Here is a 12,666-nt window from a genome sequence, read left to right as displayed (position 1 = left end):
ATCAGATGAGGGAACTGAGGCCTGGGGGTGGGTAAAGTAGAATTAATAAGTTACAAAAGCTGCTATGAGCAGTGGATTTGGAATCAGGCATTCCATTACCAGCGCTGTCATTTACTAACTACGTAACCCAGGGGAAGACACTGGGTCTTGACACCCTCCCTCCTCTAGAACACAGGAATATCACTACTCACTTTAACTCAATCTATTAATGTTGTAATAGATTTAAGGGATATAAAGTTGTGTTAAAAACAGAAACGCTCTCTACATACGTCCATTTATTTAACAGATCTCTGAGCACATATTAAATGCCAAATATCTACTTGGCATCTCTTTTTGGAAGTCTCAAGGGTTCCCAAGCTCTTCATGTCCAAAACTGAGTACACAGACTTCTTTCCAAACCTTCCAGGGTGTTCTAGCTCTGTGAATGGTACCAGCATCCATCAGATTGTCTAGCAAGCATACCTAAAAAACGTCGTTGGAGCTCACCTCAATACCCTTCCCTTCAACTCTCAGAGTCAATCTACCATCAAGCCCTGCTAATTAATTGTTCCTTCGAAATACCTCAGCATCTCTGCACGTTTCCCATTTTTACTACCTATACAACCCCTGTAACTCACATGGCAACCTTCTCTCTCCCAGGCGCCTCCCACTGGCCCACCTGCACTCACCCTCTGGTCTCTGCACACACTCAGGTACTGAGACTCTCCCTCGAGGCGGCCTCTCCTGACTCCCTGGCCATACTGCCCTCCAACGCCACGAGATTTGCTCACAGGAGCTCCTCGTTCCTTACACATATATGATTAGCACGTCACTATTCTCTGCAGAGTTACAGGATCAGTGCCTGCATTGCCCATTAACCAGAAGCTCCACGAGGCAAAAATCCAACTTTGCACCTCGCCTACTTTGTGGCCTCGGGTGACTGATGTTCCTCCCCTGAAATTCATTTTTCTCAACCACAAAATCAGGAAGTAGCTAAGTTAGCTGAAAAGTGACTTCCAGCTATGAAAGTCTGTGAATTCGTTGGATATCTATAGCAATATCTACCTATGTATGTACATATATATAGATATATACATACCCATATTTACACATATATGTGTGTTCATTTATTTAGGGAGACAGGTACACACACACAGACTCAGGAATCAATACAACTAGCTTTGACTCCCCTCTCCAGAGGCTTCCTATGTGCTATGACGCATTATTCTCTCTGGCGTCTGGGTACCACAGAAGCAATACATCATAGGACCACAAACTCGATTATGTTATTCAGTATTCCACTCGCTGGAGATTTACTGAGTGCCTACTCTTTGATGGCCACTAGGATGGCTCTGGAACCTCCAACGTGAAAGACTTGGGTGGTCACTGAATGTTCCCCTCAGCCATACTAATTCCAGTGAGATCATTTTCTCGCCTTGGCATGGCACCATTCATGCGGTAGTAGCATTAGGCTCTCTACCTGAATTCTCCAGGTCCTTGTAAGCTTCGGCCCAAGACTTGGCCATGTTGGCCAGCGTGTACTCCATGATCTGGATGTCGGTGATGGGGCAGTTGCACTGCGGGAACTCCTCGGCACACTGGCATCTACACTGGCTGTTCTGGCACACGTACTCCCCCTCACCATTGCACATGATGTAGCTCAAGGCTGACTGGACAAATTTCTCTTGCAGATACTGGGGGAAGATGATCTGAAGACCTGTTTGAGAATAGCAAGGAGGGGAAAAGGAAAGGTTAGAAAAGGTGTTTCATTAACGGTTTCGAGAGGTGATGCGTAGGACTCCGAAGCTGCTAGCTTTCTCTTTGTGTATTGTAACCAAACTATTTCCGGGCCTGCCTAGATCCACACAGGGCATAATTGGCGAGGCCTCCAGTTGCCTTGCTTCTAGTTAAACTTCTCAGGTCATGACCTTGGCCATCTCTGCACTGCATACTCTATTCTGTGATATTAGGACTGAAGCTAGAGCCAGATCTGTTAATATACCTTTTCCATTTGGGGAGAAAACCCTTACTGAAAGCACAAGACTGCTGTTTATTTTTCCTTATTTCCTTCTTTTCTTTCCTTTTCCTTTCATCTAATATTTATGAACCCTATTTATGAAGCACAAGTCCTGAGCTAGGCACTAGGTCTGTAGAGATAAAAAAGACATGATCTTTGCCCTTGGGGAGTTTATAATATAATCAGCAGGGGTAGACATGGACACACATCATCATGACATAGCTTTATAGACCCAGAGCAGAGCCGGCCATATGAGGAAACGGGACGGCAGAAAGCTGCAAATAGCATCGCTGGGATAGCAGGGAAACTTTTGCAGGGGAGATGATATTTGGGCTGGTTGAAAAGTGAATAAGAGATCATTATGTAAAAAAGAACAGGAAGCATCCTCTGAAGAGAGGGCTAGTAAGAACTAAGACTTAACATGTCTGGGAGTTGCTGCTGAATGAAATGAATTTGATGGGTGGGGCTGCAGTGCTGGAGGAGAACGGGTTTTAGAAAAGGGCAGATGCCAGAGTGCAAAGGTCGTTATTATATGCTAAGGAACTCGGCTCCATCCTGTGAATAATGGGCATACTTTGGTAGTTTCCTGGGTAAGAATGAGATAAATAGAGTTATATAATTTAACAGGACCGCAGTATCACTCACACATACACATAAATATCAGTGGAGAATGGCATCAAATTAAATTAATTATCTCTTCTTTGCTTAAAAATGAAGAAGGCAAAGCCCACCAAGAGGAAATAAGTAGCTCATGGTTATAAGATAAGTACTGTTGACCACATCTCATGATTTTTTCTCTATACTTGACTAACCAAAGTCCTAAGCCAGAGGGCCAATGATGGAGAAGGATTTATCTGGACATGGGCACTACTCTTGTACCTAGGAAATGTCAGCACAGCAGGCCATTGCCTATGGTGCCCAGAAAAAAGGAACAACTCTGGGTTAAATTAATTAATTCAGGCACTTTTGCCTGGGACATTTCTCTCCACCTCGATTTGGAGCTGCCAACAGTTTTTGCCACCAATGCATATTGGGGTAATGGTTTGACTACCCACTGTGTAAAAGAGAACTGTGCTATTTGGATTAAATTTTTTTCTCATTCCTGCTTCAGGGACATCCCTAATCCTACTCATCAGGGATCTGCTGAATAAACTCAGCATTTCTTTCACTCTCGACTTCAAAGTTGTGTTTCTAGATTTCTATCTTTGTTTCTCCTGCTTTCAAATTATTAAAAAAAAAAAAACGAAGCCCATCATTTCAACCTGTCTTCATATGGCAGCTAAAAAAAGACTATTTTCAGAGGGACCTTGTGAAAAAGAAGACTGTGCTTCTAGTATGCCTGCTGGTAGGAACCATAACACAGTAGTTAAGAGCTGGGCATTACTAGAGTCAGGCTTCTCTACTGACTACCTAAGTCATCTCAAGTTAGTTAGTCAACCTCTCAAAGGCTCCACTTTCTCTTCCCTAAAATGGAGATACCTTTAGTACCTACATCAGAGGGTTATTGAGAGAGCGAAGTGAAATGATTCTTGATAATTGTCTAGAACAAGTACCTGACGCATAGCAAACAAACAAATGTGATTTATTCCTATTTTTGATGATGATGATGACATGGATGCCATTTCTCCGATTAAAGTTTTTTAAAAGTTTCAACAGAAACTTCAGGATAAACAAAGGAACAAGGGCTGTGAGTATCTAATCAGAAGAAGAAAATATCCAGAAGGCAGTGTTTGGGTATTTGGAGAGCTTCCACAAAAAAGCGGGGTTTAGAATTATGTGTTTGTTGAACCAGCACTGGTGGGAGGGCTATTCGGAAAGGTGGATCCTTTGTCAACACGCAGGGAAGACGTTCTAACAGACAGAGCTGAACAGCCCCGGGGCAATGAGCCACCACAAGGCTGGGTGAGTGCCACCCCAAAGAGCAGAGGGTCCCGATGAGTGAGTCACTGCTCAGAAGGGCTCCTGGACAGAAGGGTATGATGCAAATACCAAAAGGTAGAGCAAACCAAATCAAGCAGTAAAGTCCTTCTAAACCAAGTCTCTAATTCTTTCAGAGTATGCATTATTGAGTCACTTTATCTGTATCACCATTTTCACTTCCAAAGCAAAATTTATTTTTAGCTGATCCCAATCCCCTATAGGCATCTGAGTCTATGGATTGGGGTTAAGTTTCTGTTGCTTACAGAAACTCTACAGACTATACTCTCAGTCCTACTTTTCTAGCTTGCTCATCATTTTCTTTCTCCCCCTTTGTAGGGGATAAAATATTCTATTCTTGGTCCCAGCCCAAAAGGAATTTGGGGAGAGCATTTTTCAAATATTGCATTAAATCATTTCTCTGTCTGGCAAGGACACAAAAGGCAGTATTGCCTACCCCATTTAATGCAACTGAAAACAGATGAAGTTTGGGGTTGGGGGGTTTCTGGGAGCAGCTGAAACACAAAACTGGTTGCTCTTTAAAAATGGAAACCAAGAACCTGCCAAGCTGTCTCTGAGGTGGAATCTCCTGGGCAAATTTGAAAGAGAATAATGAAGACATAGCAATTAAAAAGCACTTTTCTGCAAAATGTCATTACTGTTTAAAGTTACATAACCATTTCTCCAGCAGCGGAGGTTCACATAGCAGTCACCGGCAGTGTCATCTCCCAATGACCTGTGTCCAACAAAGAGGCCCATTGCTGAGCACCTCCTACATGGGCGCCTGAGTCCTGCCGGCTTCAATGGGAGCCATAAATAATTTGGAGGGGGATTTGGCCTGGGAAACCACAGTTTGAAAGATATACAGCTGCCGGCTGGGGTGGAATCTTCTGTCCCCAGAGTTTCCAAAGATACACACACACACACACACACACACACACACACACACACACTCACACACACGGAAAGGAAAACTGAGAAAATGAGAGAGAGAAAAAGGCCACCCTTGGTGCCAAGCATATAAATTTGGCCTCACAAAACCCAGGAAGGCAAAAGTTGAAAGTTCCATTTGCACAGCGACTCACCCATGCTAAACATTTGGAATCTGCTCTCCCCACCCAGTCTTGTTATACTTAAAAAAAAAAAATCTTGTTGTACTTTAAAATGGAACGTTCCGCTCTTCCACAGAGGGCACAGTGTCGATGTGGGAACCCCCATGTCATCTGCCTTCTCTTTTCCTGATTTCTGCCCCATCTTCGTCAGTTTCCCCTCCTGCCTCACCTTCAACACGCATGTCACACAGTATCTTCTGTATTTTATGTACAGTCTCTGTGTGCTGTTACGCGAGAGGGTTTCTCTAGTTCATTGACCACCTCCTTCCTCTTCTCTCCTAACCCTCTTTTCTTTTCTTTCAGGACACACGGGCATCCTGTCCTTTTTCAGTCCCTCTTTTGTGCCAGTCTTATTCTTTCTACAGTCTCTGCACTTGTCCTCCCCTGTGCCTAGAATATTCTTTTTCCAGATCTCTGCCTGGCCCCCTCGTCCTGCCATCCAGACTTGCCCAGACCACCCAAGTTAAAATGTCTCTTCTATTTGCTTCACAGAATTAGTTTCTGAATGAAATTATCTTATTCATTTGTCTTCATTTTTGTTCCATCTCCCCCATTAGACAGTGGGGCTTTAGGGGGACAGCCCACTGTCTAATGGGGGAGATGGGCTTTAGGGGGACAGAGGCTTATCTGTCCATGACAAGCCCCCAGAGTGTAACTTAAGGCCAAGCCCAGTGGAGGTTTCAGACTCTCATTTGTTGAATGAAAGAAGCATCCCCTTTTCTCATCCTAACTGAAGAGAAAGTTGTCCCTAAAAACTTTGAGGCCATTAGAATTGAGGACATGTCCATAGCTCCACAACTATAGTAAAAGACTCAGGACTTGAATCTGGGAATTCGGACTGAATTCTGAAACACTCGCAGTTCCTTCCGCGTCTCCAGTGGGCAAGTGTGGAAACTGAGACGAATGCCTGGCTTGGGGTCTCTGTGGTACCTATGGCACAGAGCGGCCTCTGGGAATGTCTTAGCCCCTCTGAAACTCAGTTTTCTTGCCTGTGAAGTTAAAAATCCCTATAACCACCTTCCAGGGCTGTTGAAAAGGGTAAATGAGGGGAGAAAAGGCATAAACAGCACTTTAGCAAACACCTGACTCTTATGGGCTGAATGTCTGTGCCCCTCCCACCCCAATTTCATATGTTGAAACCCTAACCCTGCCTCCCCCTTGTGATGGCATTAAGAGGTGGGGCCTTTGGGGGATGATTAGGTTTAGATGAGGTCATGAAGGTGGGGTCTCCATGATGGGATTAGTGCCCTTATAGGAAGAGGAAGAGACTGGACGGCATGCACGCTTGTGCTCTCTCTCTCTTCCTCCCTCTCTCCCTCTCCCTCTCCATCTCTCCCTTTCTCTCTCCCTCTCCCTCTCCTTCCCTCCTTCCCTCCCTGAGCACACACTAAGAAAAGGCCACGTGAGCACACAGTGAGAAAGCAGCTGTCTACAAGCCAGGAATGTGCCTTAATTGGACACCGAATCTGTCAGCACCTTGACCTTAGACTTCCCAGCCTCCAGAATGGTAAGAAATAATGTCTCTTGTTCAAACCACCCAATCTATGGTATTTTGTTATAATTAAGTGTTCAATAAATGTTAGGTTCCTCCATTTACATCCTATTAGAACATAATCCATTACCTGGACCAAACTTGAGCCCTTCTTGGAAAAAGCCTTCTTGAGTAGCCCCATTTGGGCTAGTAGGAAACATGCCAAGAGTGCATTTTGTCTTAATAGCATTATAGTAATTATTGTAGGTGTTCATTATTATTGTTCCATTGTTTGTACTTCAATGAATTTTCCTTCCTTCCCTCCCTCCCTCCTTCCCTCCCTCCTTTCCTTCTCCCTTCCATCTATCTTCTTCTTCTCTCCATCTCTCTTCCCTCCTTTCCACACATATTGCTTAAGCTCTACTGGGTAGCAGGCACTGTGCCATGGATACCAGGGTGAATAAAGCAGGCAACTCCCTGCCCTCGCTGACTTCACAGTTAAGGAAGGAGACAGACCTGTAAACAAGCTGCTTGGATGCAGTGAGACCAGTGCTTTAGCAGAAGCACAAGATTGCTCAGGGAACACATGGGAAGAATACCTAGCCCAGCATGGAGTAGGGGTGGTCAAAGACTCTCTTCTAGAGGAAGCAGCATTTAGGCTGAGACCCAACGGATTAACAGGAGTTAGGGGATGGGAGATCCACAGGAAGAGTGTTCTAGAAAGTGAAAACAGCATGTGCAAAGGCCTCAGGAAATATTACTCTTTCCAACTAAGAACCAACTTAACCATCACCTTTCTTTCTGATTAAGGTTCATCTTTTTTTGTTTGTTCATTTACTTCCAAGTTCCCTAGAGAAGAACAATTTCTGGCACCTCAGAGAAGATCACAACTCTGAAGGGAAGAATGACACAGAGCAGAGATCTGTCAGCTCATTAGAGGAACAGCACTTCTTACAACAACAAAGGTCAAGGATCCTGGTCTCTTACAGGCAGGGAGTGAACCTGAGATTCAGAAAAAGAAAAGGCAGTTCACTGTGCTGCTGAGTTTCAACCATTGGGGGGCGCTAAAGTAACAGAACTTTCAGGGTAGCCTTACATTGGATGCCTGGAGACCTTTGAGGACATTGTCAATATTGCTGTGTAAAGCAGGCACCTGGTTCAGGTGACTGTGCTCAGAGAGCTAGGGAACATTTAATGTCTGGAAAAGAGGACACTATCAACAAAAGCCAAGGTGCTCCTGAGATCTGGAGATTATAATCCAACCTTCATCCCTGACCCTGATCCCACTCCTTTGCTGATAGGAACTCTTAGCCTCGTTCTCCTTCCTTCAACAAGCAGTACCTGAGGAACTGCTGGAGGAGATGTTTCCTACCTTCTAAGGACATAGAAGTGCTACTTGGAGATTCAGAACTAAAGTTCAGGGCTTCCCTGGTGGCGCAGTGGTTGAGAGTCCGCCTGCCGATGTGGGGGACGCGGGTTCATGCCCCGGTCTGGGAGGATCCCCCGTGCCGCGGAGTGGCTGGGCCCGTGAGCCATGGCCGCTGAGCCTGTGCGTCCGGAGCCTGTGCTCCGCAACGGGAGAGGCCACAGCAGTGAGAGGCCCGTGTACCGCAAAAAAAACAAAAAACAAAAAACAAAAAACAAAAACAAAAAAAAACAAAAAAACACACACCACTAAAGTTCAGAATCCAAGAGACAAAAGCCTTAACTGATGATTAAAACATAAAAAAGTTGCATGATGTCTGGTAAATAGTAGGTGTTTAATAAATATATTTCAAATATTGAATAAGTCAGTGATCTATTATGAAGATGAAAGAAAATAAGCCTGGGCATGATAATTATGGAAGACATTGTGATGTGCGTAGGATGTGGGTAGAGTCTTGAGACACGAGCCTGGTCTCAGTAGATAAAGAAGGGCATCTCCAGCGTTCCATGGAGGAGGCATACGCTGCACAAAGTTGGGTCAGTGTGTGCATACCTTGTATCAATCTAAGTCTTGTTCAAGGCAAGAGCTCTATATCTTCCTTTTGTTTCCCTCAGCTTTGTTTTATTTTATTCTATATCCTAATTACCTAATATAGTAATATTTTTGATGGATTTGCTCTTTTCTGACCTATTTCATTAAACATTAAATGTATGATCTCTTACAGTGCTAAGAGGAAGAGGGAAAAATACAGGTTCTGTTTTGGTTGAGTATAAATATTTTTCTATCCTGTTCTTGCATCAGAATGTGGTCCCCTGCAGATCTCTCTGAGCCCTATAGGAGTTCCACCTGTTGTCTTGTACCTGCTAAGTTCTGCTTGTCAAATTCTGTCCATTTCTGAAAAGCACGAGGTGAGGAGAATGAAAACAAGGACTGTACCTTTTGCAAAAAGTCAGCCTGACCCCCTTCCTGTGAAAACCCAGGGATTTCAGACTGGCAGATAAAGGACTTTATGGTTCCAGCAGTCACTCTGAACCTCAGTGTAATGAAGGCATGCAGGTCAATTACCCATCTGTTTGTGTTTCTATTGCCGTGAATTACAGTATCTATCGCTGACAGCTCATTGGAGTGGAATGGAAATAAGATGATAATTCACAGGGTGAAACTGTGCAGAAAGGGCAAAAAGGCTATGATCTCATTCAGAAGTTCAGCCCTGTCTCCATGAGGGGTCATTTGCACTCCAGGAAATGAAGAAAGGCAGCTACCTGGGGGGAAAAGTGGGTGCGTTCTGGCTCCCCCTTCTGGATAGAGTAACCTTTTGTTTTCCCAGGTATCATCATCTATCCTTCGGGATCTTGAGGAGTAGACATGGAACTCTTGGAGGAAAAATACAGGTAAACGATATTCTGCACAATAAAATGAAAACCTCTTTAACTAGCAGAAGTTATGAGGGGGTGAAACAGGTTGCCTTAGTAGGTAGAGGGCCCCTCATCACTGGCAGTATAGAAAGGTGACCCTGTAGGGATGCTCCAAAGAACCTATTAATGCATATTCAGTGCCCCTCCCTGCAGTGTCCTGCCTTTGAAAAAATTACACACTCCCACCCTCTGAACTCAGATAGGTTCCCATGACATGTTTTGGTTAATGAAATGTGCAAGTGATGTTTGCAACTTCCAAAACGAAGCTATGAGAACCAACACATGGATCCATTGGATTCTCTTTTCCCATCACCACAAGAACAACAATGTTCCATCTAGAGGCCACCGCTGTTCTCCAGATAAATGCCTTCTTCATTCTGTGAAGCAGAATCACAGTTGACTTGTGACCATGATGTAGCATCAGTAAGAAATGAGTATTTACATTTGCCAACCACTGAGATTCAGCGATTGTTGGTTAGCACAACATAACCTAGCCTATACTGATGGATACAGGAAGTGGCAAACGGGGGCCCATGGGCCTATTTTTACAAATTAATTCTACGGGAACGCAACCACACAGATTGAAGTATTGTTTACAGCTGCTTTCACGTTACAATGGAAGAGCTGGATAGTTGCAACAGAGACTGTGTGTGACCCACAAAGCCTAAAATATTTACCATCTGGCTCTTTACAGAAAAAGTTGGCCAGCCAGTGTACTAGTTGATCATGAAGATTCTTTCAACCTTGATTTTCTGAGTCTATTCTGTGCTGGTCTTATTTCAATTATTAAGCAAATAGGCATCTGTTAGGTGCCAGGTACTCTTTCAGGCACTGGCGAAAAGGCAAGGAACTAGAAACAAAATCCTTGCTCTCATGGAACTTACCCTTCAGTGAGGCAGACAACCAGAGGAGGATTTAATCTGGCAAAAGGGACTGGGGGCAGGGAGACTTCTAAATGACAATTTTAACTTCGAAAAAGAGAATATGGTCTAAACTATGAAATCGCTAACGATAAGGAGGCCAAAATACTTTTTTTCTCCAACATAATTTTAAAATTCAATTTCATAAAATTGCAACATGAAGATGCCCTTGAAGCTTTAAGAAGAGGTTGAGTCAATTTAAACCTAAGCTTCTTCATAGAATTCATGATAAAAACCAAATGACACCTCTAAGACTCTGTGTCACCTGATCCCTAGATCAGCTGATGTCTGCAGATTCTTTTCTCACCCAACTCCCTTTTTTTGCTATGTCCTGTACCACTACCACCTCTGTCCCCCAAATGTGCCAAGTTCTCTTTGTTCAAATTTTGGCTCCAGCTCTTATTAACAGCATAACATTGGGAAGTTAAAACTAAGAGGCTTAACTTCTCTGATTTTCAGTTTCCTCATTAAAGCTTCCTGTGTAGGGTTTTTGTAAAAGTTAAATGAACAATTTTATATCTTGATTGTGGTGGTATCTTGATTACATGATTGGATATGTTTGTCATATTCATAGAACGGTTCACCTCAAAAGGGTGAATTTTTCTGGATGTAAATTATATCTCCATGAATGGGAAAACAAAATCAATTATGTAACCCATGTGAAGCTCTTAGTACGTGATAGCTATCCAACTAATGTCATTTCCTGTCCTCACCCTGTTTTCTATTGCTTTCTCTGGAAGCCTTTGACAATCTGAGGCATTCTCTCTGTGGGCAACCAAAGCACCTTGCACATAACTCAAGTTCTAATAGAACACGTATTGCATCATACTACGTGTGTCTATATTCATGTTCCTCCTGGTCTGTGAGCTCCTTGAACGCAAGAGGCAGTACCTCATTCACCTCCCACTTCCTTGTTATCTGGCACATTAGTGGGTACCCAGTAAATGAGTTTGAATGAAGGTGAATTTAGAGAGGATGTCCTTCAGAGCGGACTGTGTTTCTCTGTTCTGGGCTTAGCACAGCCCACCTCTCTAGAGCCACCCCTCATGAGCAGGACCTGTATCATCTTTCCCAACATCATAGCTTGAAACCTGAAGCTACTTTAACTTCAGCTCAAGAGTGAAGGGGACAGGTGCTCAGAAACATCTGAGTGAAAAAATGCACAAATTGAAAAAACATCCTAAGAGAACAATGATGTTAGAAAGGCCTTGACCACTAATTTCAGCACCTATTTTGTTTGGGATCCATTGCTACAAATTATGATTCTCGAGAACTATAACTGCCTTTTCATTCTTTCCATGCTATCAAGCACAATACTAGATCACAGTAGGTGTGTAAAACTAAAACTGTTCAATTCAGCCACTCTTAGGAAAGTCCTTTCACTCACCATGTTATTGAGGCAGGCACTGTACTAGATGCTAGAGATACAGAAATGAATAAGACGGTTTCTGACCTCAGGGGGCTCCAGGTGGGTAGGAGAACAAAATTCATAAATGTACAATTAAAATAAAATATACACACATTTCAGCAAAAAGGAATAAAGAAAAGACCTCTACTTTTGTAAGAGTAGAGGAGTTTGGAATAGTTATTGTGGACAGGATTGAACCCAAGTGAAATTATAGTCCAGCATTTGCCAAGTTGTATAACACAGAATCATAGATCTGCAGATGTAACCAAGATCAAATACCTTCAGGAAACTCTGTATATTTAACCCAGCTCTTGAGACTCCTAATACACATTAGCCCAGTTAAGGCGCTGAGAAGTCCTGCAGTAAATAAGTGTGGTTTATGTTATTTAATCCAGTGTTTCAGTATTATTGAGCTTTTGCTACATTTCTGTTTCCTAACAAACAGCCTCCAAATCCCAGGGGTTTACAACCACAAAGGTTTATTTCTTGCTCATGTTCCATGCTGGCTGGGCTTTGGCTCTGCATCAGATGTCTTCTTCTTTTGGATCTATACTGAAGGAGTGGCCTCTCTCAGGTATATGCCATTCTCATAACAGAGGGAAACAAAAGCCAAGCCAGGCAATGTCTCCTCAAGTGTCTTCTAAGATAAGGCATGTATTGTATTCTCTTACATTCCATTGGCCAAAGCAAATCATATGTCCAAGTGCAATGTCAACTAAGTGGGGTGTATACATCTCCCACAGGACAGCAGTGCCTGTCACATGCAATGCACTGGTATGTATAATTCTCTCAGGGAAGAGCGCGATGCAATCATGCAATCTACCACAAAATAAACTTATTTTTCCACCAAAGCTTATTTTTTAAAATTTAATTGCCATATGATCCAGCAACTCCACTCTTAAGGTATACACTCAAAAGAATTGCACAGGGCTTCCCTGGTGGCGCAGTGGTTGGGAATCCGCCTGCCGATGCAGGGGACACGGGTTCGTGCCCCGGTCCGG

The 12,666-nt window shown here is 43.4% G+C and overlaps 1 protein-coding gene across 1 annotated transcript in view; it reads right to left on the bottom strand.

Annotated features, from left to right (window-relative positions):
- The window catches only part of BRINP1 (BMP/retinoic acid inducible neural specific 1), a 196,992-nt gene that overhangs the window by 28,850 nt on the left and 155,476 nt on the right, over nt 1–12,666 (bottom strand). Inside the window, exon 6 of the mRNA XM_024126435.1 lies at nt 1,460–1,696. Coding sequence (XP_023982203.1) covers nt 1,460–1,696 — 237 coding nt within the window. The remainder of the gene's footprint in view (nt 1–1,459; nt 1,697–12,666) is intronic.

The sequence above is a fragment of the Physeter macrocephalus genome, chromosome 9 (genome assembly GCF_002837175.3).
Source record: "Physeter macrocephalus isolate SW-GA chromosome 9, ASM283717v5, whole genome shotgun sequence".
In the NCBI taxonomy this organism is placed as follows: domain Eukaryota; kingdom Metazoa; phylum Chordata; class Mammalia; order Artiodactyla; family Physeteridae; genus Physeter; species Physeter macrocephalus.
This window is presented reverse-complemented; position numbering and strand designations above follow the sequence as displayed.